The sequence below is a fragment of the Filicampus tigris genome, chromosome 5 (genome assembly GCF_054856515.1).
Source record: "Filicampus tigris isolate MCC_2025a chromosome 5, RoL_Ftig_1.0, whole genome shotgun sequence".
NCBI classification, from domain to species: Eukaryota; Metazoa; Chordata; class Actinopteri; order Syngnathiformes; family Syngnathidae; genus Filicampus; species Filicampus tigris.
The window spans coordinates 24,372,641-24,393,004 of record NC_141221.1 but is presented as its reverse complement, the minus strand read 5'-3'; the positions used below and the strand labels follow the sequence as shown (position 1 = coordinate 24,393,004).

At 39.0% G+C, this 20,364-nt stretch overlaps 2 protein-coding genes across 4 annotated transcripts; one reads left to right on the top strand and one right to left on the bottom strand.

Moving 5' to 3' along the window:
* Window positions 1–522: 522 nt before the first annotated feature.
* Window positions 523–4,393, bottom strand: LOC147147853 (gypsy retrotransposon integrase-like protein 1). 3 transcript variants are annotated; one of them, XM_086030055.1, is made up of 8 exons: window positions 4,042–4,393; window positions 3,282–3,431; window positions 3,040–3,151; window positions 2,796–2,934; window positions 2,099–2,153; window positions 1,740–2,021; window positions 1,548–1,664; window positions 523–1,023 (listed from the first exon to the last, which is right to left on the bottom strand). In XM_086030055.1, exons 2-8 carry the CDS (start codon window positions 3,429–3,431, stop codon window positions 766–768), a joined length of 1,113 nt encoding a protein of 370 aa, XP_085886181.1. In that variant the 5' UTR covers window positions 4,042–4,393; the 3' UTR covers window positions 523–765. The 3 variants fall into 3 exon arrangements, with proteins under 3 accessions (XP_085886181.1, XP_085886180.1, XP_085886179.1); XM_086030054.1 differs by having other exon boundaries at window positions 3,238–3,431; window positions 4,042–4,386; XM_086030053.1 differs by having other exon boundaries at window positions 1,740–1,997; window positions 3,238–3,431; window positions 4,042–4,225.
* An 829-nt stretch (window positions 4,394–5,222) lies between these two features.
* On the top strand, window positions 5,223–20,358 carry ogfod2 (2-oxoglutarate and iron-dependent oxygenase domain containing 2). The gene is made up of 7 exons (XM_086029952.1): window positions 5,223–5,534; window positions 5,620–5,676; window positions 8,123–8,233; window positions 8,312–8,411; window positions 13,795–13,919; window positions 17,553–17,810; window positions 19,326–20,358. The coding sequence occupies exons 1-7, from the start codon at window positions 5,400–5,402 to the stop codon at window positions 19,590–19,592; spliced, it is 1,053 nt and encodes a 350-aa protein (XP_085886078.1). The 5' UTR covers window positions 5,223–5,399; the 3' UTR covers window positions 19,593–20,358.
* The last annotated feature ends 6 nt before the right edge of the window (window positions 20,359–20,364 follow it).

The following is a 20,364-nucleotide window of genomic DNA, read 5'->3' as shown; positions in this document are numbered from 1 at the left end:
CCATGGATCTTAAAGACGACGTCAGTGATGCATGGCATTACTTCGTGATGAAAGCCTTTTAAACGATGTACGGCATAGTTTACATATAAACTTGCTTATACGTATTTTCAAATACACTGCGGATTTCAGCCTCCTAATAGTGTCGGTGTGTTATTTACCAAAACGCACAAACTATTGGGATACGTAGATCACAAGTTATGCAGATGAGATATTTTCACAATCTACACATTGAAGGACAATTAACCTTTTAAAAACTAAATGTTATTAGGAAAACCATATGCAGCGCAGCCAAGCCCAACATTCGCGCCCAGGATCCATTTTATTGCATTACTGATTGTCAGAGTGGACTGTTGTAAACTTTGACTGTCAATGTACTTTGTGCAGATTTGGTGACCTGAGATGAACCTGAGGAAAGTTTGGAAACACCTAATATTATTAACAATATAAAAGACAACAATACAATTAATGAGTTAGTCATGTTAAAAACAACTCTTTAAAAATAACATGCTACTAAAGACAAAGTGGATTGAAATAATTTAATATTTTCTAAGAAAGTATCTGTTGATCTGTAGCTCAGGCAAAGAAGCACAATTAATGTACACCATTGTTAAATACACTTCAGCATGTGAGTGTTAAATTCAACTGTGATAGCCTAAACCACCACATTCATTTTAGATAACACCATCTGGATACCATTTTCATTCAAAACCTTAAACTCTCACATGTTGTCTCTTTGTGAGATGAACATTTCAGAGTCCTAAATTCTCAGTGGACCTCAGACTCGGCCAAGTGATACGTTAATTCAGTTTTTATAACTTCAGAACTGCTTTGCTCGGTGGCCAGCACCGTCTCCACGGGGAAAGACAAATATAAACCTTCTTCTTTCAGTTTTTTCGAGGAAGGGGGCTCTTCAGCGCAGAATAGTGGCTCTGACGTTTTTAAAGTCATTGCGGGGTTGTTGTGTGCCTTTCTCTTTATGTTCTTCTTCTCCTGTTTGTAGGCTGCTTTCATGTTAGCAATCACCTGAAAAGAGGACACACATCCAGAGACCAAAGAGGTGAAGAAAAATCAATGTGATTGAATTACTCTATAGCCATACGGTAGATGTTTTTTTCACATTTTCACACTTTTTTTCACCTAAAATGATCATGTCCGGTCATTTATATGGCAAGATTGTTTTGGAGAGTTGCCTTTATGTGAAACTTAGAATTAAATATTACTAGTTTGTTCTTATAACATTATTTTCCCTGGTAAATAATACAGTGAACTGCCGTATATTCACGGGTTGACACCCGCAGATTCACCTATTCGTGTATTTTTGTCCAATACTTTTGAATATTATTTTGTTGTTGTTTTTTTCCTGCCAGTTTCCCCCCGTTTTTAGTGGAAAACGCAGACTGGAGGTTTATCAGCGTTTTTCAAGATTTGCCAGTTTGCTGACCGCAACTCAAACTACTCACATCAGAAAATCCGTATTTCAAGCCAGGCTTAACATCAACATTGTGAAGCTAAAAGAAAATACACATTTTAAAAGATAAGACAATTACCAGCTGCTTAACAGTGTTCTGCTGTTCTTGCATTATAGTCATGTATGTAGAAGCCTTCTCTTTGACAGAATACATATCCTGCTCATGATCATCATATCCAAGCGTACCAAGTGTAGCCTTTGTGAAAGGAAAGGGAATTTAGAGAACAGAAAACCAAGTGCCTGATTAGAAACAGCTTGCGCCCAGTCTCACCTGGTTTAGAGTGTTAGCTTTCCGATTGAACATGAGAGAATAAGGAGTGAATTTGGTTGTGGGGTTTATGGATGTTCTAAAGAGAAACAGCACAGGGTCCAGAAAGTCATCCCAGTCTGCCTGCTTTTCCATCACCATCTGCATAATGGCCTCCTTCAGCAACGGACTGGTGCAGTCATGTAGCGGGTTAAGTTGAGGCTGAGCCAGAGGAGAGACTTTCTGCACAATGCCCCATCTATTGCTTAACAGATTTGTAACCTGCCAAAAAGAATCCACAACACACTGACCCACCGGAGATTCACATGTTCTCATCCTCTGAATGATCAGCTTGCTTCATTCATTATTGACTTACATCTCACCTCATCACAGAAGTCTGGGCTCTGCGTGCACACAATTGTTTTAGGGGCACCAAACCTGAAAATAGGGTGAAAGTATAATTCCAATAGTAATACATTTCTAAATATTAAAACACTTCAAGCAAAAATAAAATATTTTTCTTGGATAAATTGATGGTATGGTTTTAATTATAGACCTTTAACACATCTATATCAAGGGTCACTGCATCAGATTATATGGGCCAAAGACACCTGCTCATTCAGCTAGAGGAGTTTGACAATTTACATACATAAAAAGAAATGTTGGACTTTCAACAGTATTTTGGAGTGTCTCTGTGAGTTTCCTTTAGGCCATGGCTCGCAATAAGGAGGAACAAAGTCCACATTTTAGTGAACATAAAAATTTGGACATATCAAGCACCAAGTAAAACACTAAATTTGAATCATGTTGACAACACCCTATGTTCTACATCAGGGGTGCTCAAGTCCGGTCCTAAGAGCCCCTATCCAGCCTGTTTTCCATCTCTCCCTGCCTGCAACACACCTGATTCAAATGATGCGCTCATTACCAAGCTTTGCACAAGCCTGATAACGATTGTGATCATTTGTATCAAGTGCATTCAGGGAGAGATGGAAAACAGGCTGGATCGGGGCTCTTGAAGACCGTACGTGAGCATCCCTGCTCTACATCATTTTAAGAGGTCAGAATGTGTGCTTTTACCTGGACATACATTTGGAAATACACCTTGCTACGGAGACAGCATCTGTCTTTTGCACTGGAAATGCCTCGGGCCATTTACTAAAGTAATCAATGAGAACTGTAGCATGTGTGTTCAATTGCTGGGTTTCTGGGAAAGGCCCTGTGGAACACAAAAAGAAAAGCAGAAAACATGTCTCAAAACTGGAACTAATGGCACAAAATACATTTTTGTTTTTGTTTTGTTTTAACAAAATGAGGCAAAAACCTATGATGTCAATTCCAACTATATCCCATGGTGCATCAACTTTGATTGGTCGGACTGTCCTCGCCAGATTTTTATTCCTCTCTGCATGTTGACATGTCTCACATACTTTTATCTGAAAAATCACATCATACACATCATCGTCATTAGTGCCACAGTCCAATGATGTTAAGAATAATAATAAGGAAATGATAACAGTACCCAGTCCACCACATCCTTGATGATGCCCAGCCAGTAGTACTTGCTTTGAATTCTGTGGACGGTCTTCTTCTGACCCAAATGATGTCCGATGTCATTAAAGTGGCAGTCCAGAAAAATCTGCCTCTTCCTCTCAGCCTCAATGACAACCTCTCTCTTTTCTTCTTTCTTTGGCCCCACATAATAGAGCTTGGCATCTTAAAATGCAAAGACAAATTGAAATTTAGTGGATGTAGGCAGGGAAAGTTTCTTAACTGTCTTAAGTTACATAAAATGTGAAATAACTGTGAAAGCAAAAGATAATGCTCTTACAGTCAAAAGACAAATCTCAGGTCTCGACAAATGTATTTATTATTATTATTTCCTGTTTGTTGTGCAGACGTCTAATAAAACACCACTATGAAGTTAGGGTCAATGTTTAAGTGTGGCATCCACTGTTCTGAACAAACAAAAATTCTTAAATAAAATAATCAATGTTTTATCAATGATGCTGAATGAGCAGGAGTACAAACAATGATTTAAAATCTGAGATGCATTTAAAAAAAACGATAATGCTTAAACCGAAAATACGGAAAGCCACATTTTAAACAAATTCCTAAATAATAATAATAATAATAATAATAATAATGGTAATATGCATTGCACAGCAGTCATTACGCAGTATCGTTGCAGAAAGCGAGATTTCAAAAACTATACACATGTTTAGGAAACCGACGCTTGTCTAAACGGGTACTCGGGCCAGTGGGGGAATCAATATCAATCAATCTGCTTAAAATCGATAATGTAAGCTTTTAGGACAAGCCTGACCGTCAATGATGAATTTCTGTGCGTATCTTTTGAGATTCTTCTTTCTTAAAGGATTCATCGACTGCGGGAAGCATCCTTTGGCCACAAAAGTGTAAATGTCGCCGAGTTTATTCGAACTGGATTCGACCACCTCCTCCTCTGCTACTTGCAAAGCGTCCACACTCAACATTCTGCAATAATCTAATTGATAATAGGACATAGAAACGTCAGAAAACATCCAGAAGCATATTGCGCTAATGCTAAAGCATGAGACTGGAGTAGTGTCTTCTTCTTCTTTTCCATTAATGATGAAAAGCAACACAGCGGATCATTATCGCCACCAACTGTCTCGCAATCAAAACGTGTACGATACAACGGCTTATCATATTTGTGAAAACGCACAACGTGCCCTCGTTATTGTTAAAGAAACAAGAGCACGTCTGTCGTTTCCCAAAGACTATAGCTCAAATGCCCTTAATCAATGTCAGATTACAATATTGAAGTGCTCATAATTGATCAGATCAGTGGTAAACACCGCAAACAAAGAAATAAAGGAACGAACAAGTAAACAAACAAACGAACAAACAAACAAACATACGACTTTAGCAATGTGTCACAATAATATATTTCAACATAAATACTGACAACAAATTTGCTCGTTTCATGTGTAATGATAATCACGTTTAACTCATAAACAGTGGGGCTTCAGTAAAACATACGGTAGTATCATGATCACGTGGCGAGTTTTATTTTATTTCAGTTAAAAAATAATGGACGTTAAGGTGGTTTGACCTTTCAATTTTCCACACATGAAATGTTTTTGAGTGGGCCGAAACAGACTCAAAAAATAATTTATGTATTTTTGTAGTAATAATGCCATTAAAGAAATATTCCTCTTGTTTTTCTTATACAGTACTGTGCAGTAAATACATTAATTTTCAATTTATTGCGACAAAACTGACAGTAGCTAATACTGCACAAAAAAAAGTAACAAAACGTAGTGTAGTGTATGTTGTTTTTGCAACTTTAGGTTTGTTCCTTCAGGGGTCGCTAGCGTCACTTGCATGAATTGTTTGACACTCAACACGTGTTTTTAAATATTGTAGATCAACGATTTTGGTGGGAAACATAATTCTTCTGTATTGGCAAATCGTTATTCATATAAAATTTTGCTTTCCATCCTTATATTTCTTTAATAAATGTTTTGTTATTGATCGCACTTGTCACATGTTTCCTTTGTGAACCGGAAGCGGTAGTTAGGCGCACTTGTAAATAATGTACAGTAGTAGTATTCGTGTAACGCATAGCATGTCAGTTGTTTTGTGTGTAGCTGTTTTGTAAGTTGTAGTCAGAACTTTTCATAGTGACCAGTGACCACAATGACAAACAAAGGAAAGGGACAGCCACGGTTTTATATCTGCAGCTGTTTCATGACAGACAACATTTTTCTTGAGGACTACAAGCTTCACGTTCGCTTTATGACAGAGGAGCAGTTCAGACGAGACTATGGAGCAGTGAGTTGAGTCCAGGATTGCTTGTTTTGATTGCATTATTGAAAACATGGAAACCTCGTTAACCTATGTGGTGCGTATATTTTAGCTCCTGAAGGGGCTTGGCTGCGTCACGGAGCAACAGTTTGAGGATATTCGTAACAAGGTAAGTGAGCTCAGACCTTATGTTACTACAGATTTAACCAGTTAGTTAGAAGAGAATTAGTGAACAAATAGCACCATGAAGCCAAAAGAACACATAAGACAGGTCAGGGATAAAGTTATGATGGACAAGTTGTGATGGACAAGTTCTCTCTCTCTCTCTCTCTCTCTCACTCTCTCTCTCACTCTCACACTCTCTCTCTCTTTATTTATCTATTTATATATATATATATATATATATATATATATGAAGTGTTCAGACCTTGCATATTTAGTCATATCTTGTTAAGCACTTTTGCATTTTGCATCATGAGTTGCATTTTTATGTATGAAAAGTGCTATATAAATAAAATGTGATTGATTGATTGATGATCTATTTTACCACAAGGCATTAATTGAGATACTATTAAACTGGATAAAAAGTCATCTTTTCTATGTCACTTCCTATTGGGAGGTGACTGTCCCAATCTCTGAGTCCTGAATTTCAATTCATGAAAAAAAATGTAGAAGATTTTTGCCAATTTACAAAATACTTTACTTTAATAGAACACTTTGGTTGCTTTTAAATGTATTGTGAAAGATTTACACTGATTTTGTGATTTTTTTTCAAATGAGAGGTTTTAATGTAAAAAAACCTGTCCCAACTCTTCATGTTCATCACTGACCACATGGCGAGTAATTAGTTGACAGCATTATTAAGTTATGTGCCCTCCAAAGTCTGAAAATCAGCATGTGGTTCTAAGGACCGTCACTACCAAACACCTCATTTCGGCAATAAAATGAGCACTTTTGATTTTAATGCTAAATGTACTGTTTTCTATCTCTGTACTCATGCTCAAAACTGTCTGTGGTAGCCACATTGTGCATTGTTGAGTATTGTCAACAACTATCACAAAACGTCACTACCGAAACGGTCACTACAGAGACATTTCGGTAGTGACAGAATGGTTTCGGTAGTGACAATATGATGTTTCTTTTTGAGTAAATTAAGTTTTAAATAATATAATACATAGATACATATGTCATACATAGATCTTTCTGACTTTAACAATATTCTATTCCATATTTAACTTAATTTGAAGGGAAAAATAAAACTGAAACAGTCACTACCGAAACATACAGAAAGGTTTCGGTTGTGACATAATGGTTTCTTTAATGACAATATGATGTTTATTTTTGAATAAAGTAAGTTTTACATAATATAATACATAGATACATATGTCATGCATAGATCTTTCTGATTTTAACAATATTCTATTGCATATTTTATCTTAATTTGAAGGGAAAAACACCAAAATGCCAAAAAGCCTAGCAGACACGAAGAACAGGCGAAGGGTTAGAATGACTCAGTGAAATTCAAAGAATATTTAATAAAGGAAAGAGAAAGAAATAAGAGATGGAAGGAAGAAGGAAAGCTGAAGTCTACCAATGAATTATCCAGCATAGAGCAAAGGAAAGTCAGAAGAGCATAGAGGAAAAGACAAGACCACCGGATGTCTCTCAAAAAACAGAGAGAGAGGGAACATACATACAGGGAAATGTATGTTACAAAAAAATGTTTGTCATTCCAATTCAATTTTCATGTGGAAGGTGAAACCACAGTTTTTCAATGAAGAGCACTGCGATGGACAGGTGACCGGTCCAGCGTGTACCCTGCTTTTGCCCTAAGTCAGCTGCGATCAACTCCAACCCCCTGCAACCCTGAGTACAGCACAAAGAAGTAGAAAATGGAAAAAATAATGTTTCATTAGTTATAATACACGTTAAAAGTTAAAATATAGCAAAAGTAGTTAAGTGATTACAATGCTGCCCTCACACAAAGTATTACTGCAACAGCAGCAACAATATGGTCTTATTTGAAATTTTGCAGTCACTACCGAACAAACTGATGTTTTGACAAAAATAAAAAGGATTGAATTATCAACCAACAATATTTGATAATGATTGTTTAAGGGTATGTTTGTTTTAATTAATGATGGCTTTTGAAGTCAATAGGTCAAGTCAGGTGAAGTCAAGGTTCCTGCAATGGAAAAGCGGCTTATGTTGCCACTTCACGCTAACAAGTTGCGCTGACTGGGTTTCCTTCTTTCTTTTGTTCGTTCGTTTGTTCTTTCTTTCTTTCTTTCGTTCGTTCGTTCGTTTGTTCTTTCTTTCGTTCGTTCGTTCGTTTGTTCTTTCTTTCTTTCTTTCTTTCTTTCTTTCTTTCTTTCTTTCTTTCTTTCTTTATCTTTCTTGCTTTCATTCCTAAAAAGGCAAACTGTGTTAAAATGCAAGATTTCAAACGATAAACAAGACGACTTGTCAAGTCATGTAGTTCAAGTTAAGTCAAGTTGTTCCCACCTTTTGGGCAAGCAAGTCATAAGTCCTAACAATAGCAACTTGTCCTCCATCTCAGGTACTTTTGCAAACCACTGTTGAGAACCTTTGATGTCCATTTTTATTTCTCTTAGATTTCCCAGGAATTGGACAGGCGAATGTGTCTTGCTGAGACATCTGTTGACAGAGCTGCTGTCATAAAAAACACATACCAGCCTCTGCACCCTCATGTCTACCACCTGCAGGTAGAGTATTTGTTCTTGAAAGTGTCACTATTATTTATCCGAAACATTTTTCTGATACGTTTGCATGTTTCTTCTTAGGAGACGTTCCTTGCGCCAGAGTTCAAGCATATGGTCAAGTATTGTCAAAGTCATAATGTCACACTCAAAAGTCTTTCTGACTTGTTGGAAAAAGAAACAGGTGAGCTGAACAAAATGTTTGTTTCGTATGAATTTTGTTGGACATTTACAAGATAATTTTTAACAAAGTAATGCAACTATAGTAACATTTTAGTGTATGCCACCTAAGTAGACACTTAAGATAAATCAATAGTGTGTCTCTTACATATTAGTATGTTGCAAAGATAAATCAAAATTACAACAAACCCACGTTTATTGCGGTGGATACTTTCAAGACCCACCTGCTCCGAGTTAAAATCAATGACAAAAAAGACCATGTTAAGAAAATATTTTTTTAATAGTCATATCCTCCAAATTGTCTATGTATTTGAGCACAGCGTGTGTGTGTGTGCGCGTGTGTCTGTGTTTGTGAAGCCTACACTCGCACATACCACTTACGCCACCGCATTCTTGATCCATATGGCAGATTGATATGGCAATGGCATCATCTAGTCATTTAGGTCCCTTTGTTCTCGCAGGCACGATATCCATTGTTGTCGCTGCCACTTGGTTCGTTGTTCGGCAAAGTAAAACGTCGACCTGAATTAGCCATGCAGTAAATTTGCAGTAAAAGGGAAAATACAGTATTGGCATCAAAATTCTGAGTAATACAAAATCCAACTCTGAATTGTTTAAATGTCTTGAACACATTTACAACACATGTTAAAAGCTTTTCCAATGTATTTATATAACGTATTTGATACAAAAGGTAACGCAGTGTGCTTTGTATGACTTGATGATTGCATTGGCTGTAAACAAATTGAAGCAATCAACAGGCACGTTTGGAGGGACTGTGAGCTAGCAGAGCTGCTCCTTGTGTTTATATAACGTTAATGGGCTCATAGTAATGTTAAGAGTAGTTGTGAGTTATAGAGGTCTGGGATTTATTACAATTTCGATAGAGTCTCCAGCCTCAACGGGGAAGTCAACCCTAATTAAGGTTTGGCAAGACTACACTGTATGTGTAAGCATTCTGATTAACATAGCAATTCTAGAATAAGAGTTCAACACAATAATTCATCAACCTCAGGGGGCACTTTGTTGGACATTGCCATCACTTTTGTCGACCAATAACAGATGCTTTTGACATTGCTCCTGGTATATGCGTAACGTCACAAGACCAACTCCGGAAACCAGGTTAGCGGTCGTTTGGCTGACAGATTACAAGCTGTGATGGATTTTGCATGTGCTATATGCCATTACTCATTTGAGACGGTTTTGATCAATGCTAAAAATCTGCAGCAGTCAGAGGTTGAAAGCGACAGTTTGGTGACAAATTGAACACATGGGGCAAAAAGACCTGCCTTGGTGCCAGTGTGGTCATTGCACAGTTATGCCTTTCCTTTCTCCCCCGAGAGAATTTGTTGCAAGGACCGGAACATTCACCAAAGAGACTTCGGTGATAGCTGATGTGTCTTGCATCTCCCTACTTATGGATACAGTAGCGATGCTAAGCCTAGATAGTCCTAAAAGCATTGTATATTAACTTCCTGATGTGGAAAAGATCTGCAGAAAAGGCCCCAGATCAACTCACTACACAGTAAGGACATGTGATAAAAATATTATTATAATACTCAAGCTACCACCAACAACAAAATACTGAAGAGGGGGTGAACGTTGGGTGCGGGAGATGTAGATTATTGTGTTAAGGATCACTGTTTATGTAGCTTTGCGACATTTAGCAAAGGAGATATACAACAAAGTTGGATTACTGCTGTCAACAAAAATGTGACTGATGCTTTGCTAAAAGGTCAACCTTTTATTGTTTTGGGATCTACAATCAGTGAATTTGACACTGAACCAGGAGTGCTATAAGACAGTGATAATGTCACATTTTCCAATTTGGCCTCTACAAAGTTAAGAAGCAAAAGTCTTCTATAGTTGTGAGACATTTCTCGAAGAACTGGCCTTCCGACCCACTGCTTGGTGGCTTTGCTCCAGTGGGTCCTGAAGCGCAGTGTTGTGACAACTGCTTATTTTCTCTGCAGAGAAATTTGTCTCAAATTTTTTTCACACAAATACATCCGCAATTCTAATGTGTTTTTCAGATTTCTGTTGCTGTGTATGCATTTATCATGACTTATCATTTGTCAACATTCATACTTGTGAATGTGAATTGTGGAATGTGCTTTTGTGTTTTGACACAAACGTCACGCCGTTTCAAGATATTCACAGTAGTGCTCAAGATTCACGCGTTGAAAGGCAGTCCCTTCTCCGACCGCTAGGAGGCAGGCTGGCTGTGTCTTCCAAGTCCCGGTGCCCATAGACGGCAATGATTATTTTCTCCTACATTGTTTGTCCACTGTCCACTTATTACCTTGCATATATGCTACATAGTAAGCACAATCCTGAAGCCGTTTGGCTGCAGTGTAGCTTTACAGATTCGCTCGTAACTATGCAAACTGTATTGACTTTATATGTAATCGCAGGAGCTGGGCAGTCCGTCCTGGGGCCAGAATGGTTTGTCCCTCCGTCCCGGACGCCCATTTTTGGGACGGAGGGCGACAAGTTAGGGTAAGACTAAGCAAGGGCGGAAGTGGATTTTAGTCTGGCCCACTAATCATCCCTCATGCGTGTGACATGGTCACGAGGCGGCCAAAGTTCATCTCAACCGACTCGGCGAAATGGGCAAATGACAAAAATTGCCTTGGAACACTTCAAACGCGCCACTAGTTACCCAACCAGTAAAAGTATTCCAATAATATCGTTAGTCCACGACAAGCCTGAGATGCACATCCTTCGATGGCTTTAAACACGAGATTTCAAAACATAGGCTGGACCTTTTGTTTGATTGATTGCTTACTTGATCCAATAAACAAATGTTTCCCGTGTCAGGAGTTCAACAACAGCCAATGAACAAATTGAATGTGTAAATAGTACCACGCCTGCATATGGACGATTCGTCAATTGCGTTTGCAGTCACAGCCAAACATGCTAAGCTGGCGATTGACGCATTCAACGGCCAATGAAATTCTTAAAAAAAAAACATGGAAAAACTCTTTTGAACAAAAACAAACACTGTGCGTAACTTGCGTAACACACACTTTCAAAGCGATCGAATCAATCTACAACCGTTTCGGTGAGTTTAAAGTTATCTTACCTGTTGTAAATTCCTCATTAGTGCCTCCTTTATACAGGCATTGGTTTACTGTTTAGTTTGTGTGTTTTACACCAGGCATGTTTTTGGGCAGCTAATGGGTCCTTTCTTTACGTTGATTTATGTCGGGCATATTGTTGGACAGCTAAAAGGGGTCCTAACGAGAGACGTTTCGACTCAGTCTGTTAGCCGTTAGCAGCAGATGCGTGCCTCTTCGTCGTCGTGTACACGCCGGGATTGAGCTAGTTGTTGAGCTCTGTGGAATGGATTGGAGTGCTATTAAAGCCACGTTGTTCCCTATCACTGTGTCAGGTCTCGCTCTTTGATTCGAGTGACTGTGTGGATGAGGCGCTCCGGTGAATCCCCCCAAATTCACATACAGTCCTAACTCCGCAACATTACCATAACTTTCTTTCTCTACATGTGTGTACAATTTTATTATTTTGATCAATATGGACACTAGGGGTTGGCGATGTGGGCAAAAAATATATATATATCGATATTTTTTCAAAAAACTGGATAACGATAATTTGATGATATTCTACAAGAAAATATTTTAGATCTGCACTTGCTTCACCGACCAATTGTGGATGCTGAAATGGTGAAACACCCAACAGGTTCTTTCCGACGGTATCCGATGTTACGATGGTGTTCGCTTCGTCAGTCAGACGGCGCAATCGGACGCCCCAACCCTTCCTGACGTCCGACGTTGGATTGGTCTATCTAGGCCTTATCACTATTTCCCTATCGATATTATCAGAGCTGGGTATCGTCCCTGAGTTTCCGTCCTACATAATTAAACGACCCACGTGGTCCCGGCCTGTCCCTCTTCAGCGACAGACAATTTGCGTCGAGAACTTAATTTTCACGTCACACGCAGGCAACGCACGAGCAGACACGCCGCCAACTAAAGAAAAAAATCGAACAAAAACAACTGACACGTACAGCGTGGTAATCAGTGAAATAAAAATAATACGGGGCACGTCATTGTGTCTGTTGGACCGCAAGGTACACAACACGCTTTTATTTTGTATTTTCTCCTTACTCGACTGCGCGTTAGGAGTGCGGCACATGCGTGTGACGTATCGATTAAGTCAGTTCTCGACGCCAGTTGGCTGACTCTGACTGACTGGGACCACGTGGGTTGATTAAATATGCAGGACGGAAACTAGGGGATGGAGGGACGATGCCGAGCTCTAGATATTATCAGCAACTTTATTTCAAGTGGTTAAACCGGAGCCATGTTGTTGACCTAGCAAATTACCTCTTCATTGTGACACATGGGGAATGGTTAGCTTTAGCCTCAAGACAAGGCAGCTTACTGTGGCAAGCAGAACTGCCCTTTTTTTATATGACAAAAACTAGGGATGCTCCGATTGATCGGCCACCAATCGTGATCGGATGATTTTCATTCAAAATTACGGTATTGGAATATTTGATCAAATCCTTCGATTGCTGATCAAACAACCTGATCACCCGCAGCTCATGCTTTGCAGTCTAGAGCCATGAGAGACCAGCCTGTTTGCAGTGTTTTTTGAAGGTTGACTTCCCTAACCCTAACCCTTTAAGAAAAAAAGGAACTATGTAAAAATTATTATTATTTTTTTAATTAAATTAAGGGGCCACTACTTTTTCATGGCACTGCTTATCTGCTCTCGGCCAGTCTTTTTGTCTTCTTCCCTTGTGTGAGAAGCAGAGCACTGTACAGCCATACACGGCATCGTACCTTTCACTGCTGATTGGCTGTTACCCATGCATAGTCACTGCACAGGTAACCAATCAGACCAAATTACCCAGTTTTTAATTGATCATTTACTGATTATCAATTTTATTCAAAAAAAATAAATAAATAAATAAAAAGCAGATGCCAATAAGCAGAAAAATACTGAAAAGCGGCCCCAATAATTCACATCGCGTAACTCTAATTCACATGACAAATATTTTTTAAATCAGTTTTTCGCACTGATGGCTGTAGTACCATTCATTTTGCCCCATAGGCGCCAGTTTTTCTGTTACACGCTATGTTTTGTTTTTTGGTACCATTTTGCTAGGCTACTAGCTAGTTACTACAAGCTACTCCAACTTAGCATTAGCGGATGTATTAAAAAACGAAACAAACTCCTATATAGCCGTGGCTTGAACGATGAACATTGTGGTCATCTTTTACAAATGCATTAATTAATGTACATTTGTTAGCTTTAGTGGTAGCTTTATTGACTTTTGTACTATTTTACATTAGATGTGGTTGTTTGTCGGCATGACACTGGCACATAGAGCATCTTATAATCATTCCTCTATTCTGTTGAAGCTCCCAGGGTTTATCGCTTCCCGGTGTTCAACAAGAGCTTCTGCGCGGATCTGATGAAGGAGCTGGAGCACTTCGAGCGTTCTGCAGCACCTAAAGGTCGACCCAACACCATGAACAACTATGGGGTGATTAGACCACTTTTTCTGGCTCCACTCTATCTTAGATTTGTCTTCTTTGTTGTTTCTAGCAATCACACTTCATATTCATGTAGCTTGCTCCATCTCAGTCAGCAAAACCTGAAAGAAGACATACAGCTAAAACCCGAAGTTGACATAAATTATATCAAAATACATAGCAGCCTCCCAACTCTCAGGTTGACATGGAATCACTCAAAACCTTTCCTTTACTATGTCAATTAGGATTACCCAAATTGTTTCTGTCTGCTTAAAGCAGCACTGGGCAAGAATTCGACCTTAAAGGAGATGTCAACCCAAACATATTTTTTTCAAGAATATGTTCCCAGCAGGCCCACTAGTTAAAACATGGCATTCTGATTAATTTTGCGTTTGTGGAATATAAATTAAACAGCAAAATGCACTCGTTTTTAGCCATCTCTGGGGGCGGCCATTTTGTCTTCTGACGACTGAAAATGACATCACAACACCAATCACGGCTGACCTGTTCTCTGAATCTGAGCCGTGATTGGTCTTCGGCTTTAATACATTTTTTTCACAACTCTTTTGATGAAACATTGACTTACAGTAGTTGTATGGGACTTTTGACATGCATTGGGGGGGCGGGGGGGAGACGGGGGGTCTGTATCGTTTTTACTGGCACTAAGCAACTTTGAGGAGGATGGGAGCAACCCTGGCACACAAAAGAAAAAATTCAAATGTCTAGACTTGCTTTATGGTATAATCACTTCCTCCTTTTGGTATAAGGATGGAAGTTGATTTGAACGTCTACGTGCTGTTACTAATGTCATGGCAGAAGCCCCAAAACAAAACAAAAAAACTAAAGTATTGTTTAAACAAAATTGGATTCATTACCTCATCGCTATTCATCTTTCACACAGCCACTGGAAATAGAAATGTAATTCAGTCCTACTTGCAGGCCAGCGAGAGCTCAGGATTTCACGACACTACATGGTGGCACGCATGGGAAATGTGGTTGACTTTTGTCAATACACTACCACTTTTGTCCATATGGCTTTGCCATAATCATCAAAAACTGACATATGACAGTGTTGCTTTAATGGCCCATTGTGTAGAATTTTCATGCCATCTAGTGGTGAACGAATAGAATGCAACGACAAAAGCTCAAAGAGCGTGCATTTGAAGCACACACACTACGGTGCCTCCGAGAGACCTCACGTCGCAAGGCTACCACCTATTTATTCAGCAGAGGTACAAGCAAAATGTCATCATAAACGCCTTCTAGTATTCCCTCAAGTGACAAAGGAAGTGCATTGCATTTGTTACACATGCTGAAGTCATGATGTGGAGGAACTTCGTTTGCTAATTTTGTCTCCTTTGGGTATCCGTAGTAACATGGCAGCCTTCTGTAGGGGAGGCGCGCCCTATGTTACATAATTAGAGATTACCTCTCGTACGATTACATTTTAAAAAATCATAATGTGAAAGATTTGTGTTTTTTTTTAATTAATTTTATTAAAATTAACAGTGTTTTTTTTTTTTTGCTTTTGTTTTTAAATGAACAAATATTGAAAAATCTAAAGATTTAATAAAATAATTTTTTTGGGGGACATTTTTTTTTTTTTTTATTGCTTTTCTTCAAAATCTGAATTTTATATACTTTTCATTCGTAGTTTGGTACCATTTCCTTCCATGAACTTCTCACAATACTTGATGGTAATGTTTGCCCATCCCTTCTGTCAGAACAGGTGTAACAGGTGTAAATTTGCGAAGTTTGTAGGTCTTCCTGCCTTTTGTGGTCTGCCCGTGGTCCTATTTTCAATAGGATTGAGATAAGTTCTTTGCAATGGCCCCTCCAAACATTTACTTTGTTATCTTTAAGCCATTTTGTAACCAGTTTGGGAGTATGCTTCAGCTCATTGTCCATTTAGAAAATCTATTTGTGCCTAAACTTTAACTTCCTAGATGATATCTGAAGATGTTGCTTCAGCATTTCCACTTAATCTTCTTTTCCTCAAGATGCCACTATTTTTTTCAATTCTTGTAGATGCTGTGCTTTTGGCTATGTAAAGCACATAGAGTTGCTTTGAGTATAAAATGTGCTATATAGATAAAGTTTCCTTGCCTTGCGTTGAAGCCCCTCCTATAACAAAGCAACCCAAACCATGATTCTGCCATGCTCGTCTTTCACAGTTGGGATGGTGTTGTGAGCCTTGCAAGCCCCCCCCCCCTTTATTTTAATGTAATGATGCTCATTATCAATTTTCAGTTCAATTTTCCTTTCATCAGACCACAGGGCAGAACAGATCTTACAAAATTAAGGTTTTTGTTCCTGTATGCATTTGCAAACTGTAATCTGGCATTTTTATTTTTGTTTTGGAGTAATGGCTTTTTCCTGGCAGATTGGCCTTTCAGCCCGTGCATGCATGCCAGTACAGTACTCGCTTCACTGTGGTTAACTACTCATTTTTACCAGCTTAAGACAGCATCTTCACAAGGTCTTTTGCGTTTGGTCTTGGGTTGATGTGCATATTGCGGACCAAAGCACATTCATCACTGGGACACAGAACCCGTCTCCTTCCTAAGCAGTATGAAGACTTGGACATCGCCATTGTGTTTATATTTTCATATAATTGTTTGAACAGATGGCTGTGGCACATTCAGGCATCTGGAAATTGTACATGAGGACGCACCAGACTTGTGTCGACAATTCTCTTCCTGATATCTTTACTGATTTCTTTTGAATTTCCCATGAGGTTACACAACGAAGCAGTGTGTTTCAAATACACCCACAGGTTTCTCTAATGAATTCAAATGTCATCAATAATCATCGGAAACCTCCAAAGACGCATCATCATCATCTGGCGTTTCCTATATTGTTTAAATGGATACTTCATATATGTATTTTGTCTGTAATTAATTTGATAACCATTATTTTTCATGTACATTAAATAACTTTAAAAACGATTTGAACCCATTAAGGCCTAAAGCGCCTGGCGAAACATCCCTCAAAAATCTAAGGGCGACTTTAGAATCACCCTCTAAAACCTGAACTTTCCCAGAAATTCTACACCTACAAAATAATTGATATCTCAGCCCGTCTCTGTAGCAGATAGAAACATCATTCCAATAGAATTTGAGAGCTCAGACCTTTCACACAAGCCTTTGTCAATATAAACCTTCAATGTATATAGTTTTTAAAATCAACAAACTCCACACAAGGAAAGCCAATAAAACAAAATAATGTGTGAATAATACCGATTTCTCAGTGAAAACGTAACAACTTAATAACGGATAGACGATGCCCACATCTGATAATAACTTAGTTAACATTATTTTGCATCATCATTATTGCCGAAGGGGCAATTTATTTTGGGTCTTGCATAGGCCTACGCGCTAAAACACTCAAGACTGTAAACTAGTTCACTGTTCGGCTTTTGAGTAAAAATTGTAAATTCTTTCCGTGTTCATCTTGTTAATTCTGTTTAAATATACATTAAATTTTATGTTTTTTTTGTTTTTTTTTAGCTTACTGCCCTGCCCTAGAAGAGACCCAACTAATATGTGTACGCGACAATGAGAAGTAATTTGTCCCCCTTAAAGAATGAAAGCTGGAATGGATAAATGTCAGTCATCCAGTGGCATGTCTTGCTTTCTTCACAGATCCTCCTAAGTGAACTTGGCTTTGATGAAGGTTTTGTCACACCTCTTCGTGAGCAGTACCTACACCCACTCACATCTGTGCTCTACCCAGATTGTGGAGGTCACTGTCTGGATAGTCACAAAGCTTTTGTTGTCAAATATGACATAAATGAAGACCTGGACCTCAGCTACCACTACGATAACGCAGAGGTCACACTCAACGTCTCCTTGGGAAGGGACTTCACAGAGGGAAACCTTTACTTTGGCGATATGAGACAGGTGATCATGTTTACAATACTTCTCTTTCCTGTAAGTGTACTTTGGATATCTTTCATACGTGTGTGTGTGTGTGTATAGGCGTGTGTGCGTTTGTGTGTGTGTGTGTGTGTGTGTGTGTGTGTGAGAGAGAGAGAGAAGGATGAAACTTCTGTCTGCTGGCCATTTTTTAAATTTTCTTTTCTTAACTCATTCTCTGCCAGACATGTTCAGACTCTCTTTTAGCCAAACGTTTGAAAAAATACATCAATGGAAGTGAATGAGTGAACATTAAAAATTACAGGCCCAAACATTTGGTTAAGAGAAGTTTTTTTTAAACATTTTCATACAAATAATGATGACAAATTTTGGAACGAATTTGAACAGCATATGAAGGTGCAAACATAAGAAATGATCAAATTTGACTCACGCATATCCCTCATGCCTCCTCCTCCCTCTCTGTCCTGACGCGGCTCTGCAGTAAGCGCTTTTTTGTACTCTCCTTTCTGAGAGAAAATTAGGTTTGCAGTTTTTCTTTTTCTTTTTTAGACATTTTATTCCCAGTAAAGCGAGAAAACTCTTATCTTGCTGACAGTTTCAGGTTTCACTTCAGCTTTCGTCAGAGTTGTCACACTTTCGTGTGACGTGTCTAAAAAACAGCCGATCGGGTGAACCACGACATAGCGAGGGACCACTGTACACGTGTGTATATCAATGTATATGAGAAGTCTATTAGGCATAGTATCACTGAAAAAAAGTTTCTGTTGAATTTACTCAATTTTATTTCTTCAAAGTGGTTGCACGGAATTTAATCATCTGGATCCAGATCTATTTTTTTAAGTAGACTATACATCTCGTACTTAAAAAATGTATCTGGATTCAGATGATTTGATGTTGTGCAACCACTTGACAAAATAAAATTGAGTGAATTCAACCATTTTGTTCAGTGTACTTCCACGAGATTATGCCGAGGTCTTGTTTGAACAATGTTTTTATATTTCATCTTCAGCTGTTGCCGAGTGTGCTTTTCCCCCGCAAGATTGCACGTCAATGGAATACATTTATAGGCTTCCATTCAAGCAGTTTTCCCCCGTTATATTACTGTGATTGAAAAGGACTATGTTGAAACTTACGCATTACCAAGCAGCAATGGTCTCCCACGCGGGTCTCCCTCTTTTAGCAGCTGCAGCGGTGTGGCATTTCTTCGTCAAAATGTGTTCAAACTCGCCGTATGAACGCATTAATATTTCAAGTTCTAGTGTGGTGGAAAATGCAGCCCTTCTCTTCCCAGTTGCCATGGTGATTTTCATAGTTGTGATGCACGCGCTTAACTCCAGGTGAAGATACTCCGAGTTGAGTAAACTGATATAGATCAGCTGTTCTGGAACCAGAAACTCTGAGTTTCCTATCTCGATTTAAATAAACTCAGACTTCGGTATTAGACTCAGAGTTTGTCGACAGACCCTAGTTCTGTTTTATTCCACCTTTTTTTTTTTAACATGGGTGATTTCCGTCACATTTTTGTTTTTGTTGTTGCAGGTGCCTTTAAATGAGACTGAGTGTTCAGAGATTGAACACAGAGCAGGTGAGGGTATTCTTCACCGGGGCCAGCACATGCATGGGGCCCTGCCTATCTCTTCCGGTCAGCGTTGGAACCTCATCATCTGGATGAGATCCTCCCAGGAGCGCAATAAACTTTGCCCAATGTGCAGTAGGAGGCCAGTGCTGATGGAAGGACAGGGCTTTGCCGACGGATTCACCAGACACTCCACTCCACGGCTTGGCGACTACTGTGAACTCACCTGACATATGCTGAGGCACCACATACAGTATTTGACTGGGAGTGTGTCCATTCTGTTATACTTCATTGCATTGCAAGCTTTTCCTGATGACCTAGAAATGAACCTGATTATGTCAGTGCAATGTTAAAAATGTATTGGGTGTGCTGGACCCTTGTTTGTAAACTTTGAGCTTCAGAGGGAGGCCATCTTTCACATTGTACGTGCAATGTTTTGTTTTGTTTCCGGATGCAAAATTGTTGAAATAAACAGAGCTGGGCATTTTCCGAAAAATTTGCGGTCCGTTTATCGCCTTCCGCCTACAGCCGGGGTACCCTTCTGCCACCCGTTTATCCGCCATTTTGTCCTGCCGTAAAAAATAGTACCCGCCTATGGGTCGTTCCACCTAGGATTTTCCACCTAGTCCGTCACATAGGCGGTATGCCCAGCTCTGGAAATGAAGTAAACATTATTGAAATGAGGCAATTTTTCAAAGGTACCACTACCATCCACTTGGGTTGATTCAAGAGAGTATTGGTTAGAGAGTATTGGTTGGAGAAGTTGATGTGCCATGTGAAGGTAGCGTCATTAAACAACAGCTGAGTACGGCTCTTGTGTTAGGTGAACAATAGTGCTTTTCTGCCTTTTTAACATCCAGGCCCATTTAGCACTGTGAAGTAGTGCACATTGAAGTATTTTTTGTTAGGTGATGGGGCGCTTGCCCCTGTCAACTGTCATACTGTTAATCATTTGTAAAATTATACATTATATAATTATTCAAATCTAAACCGCAATGAATT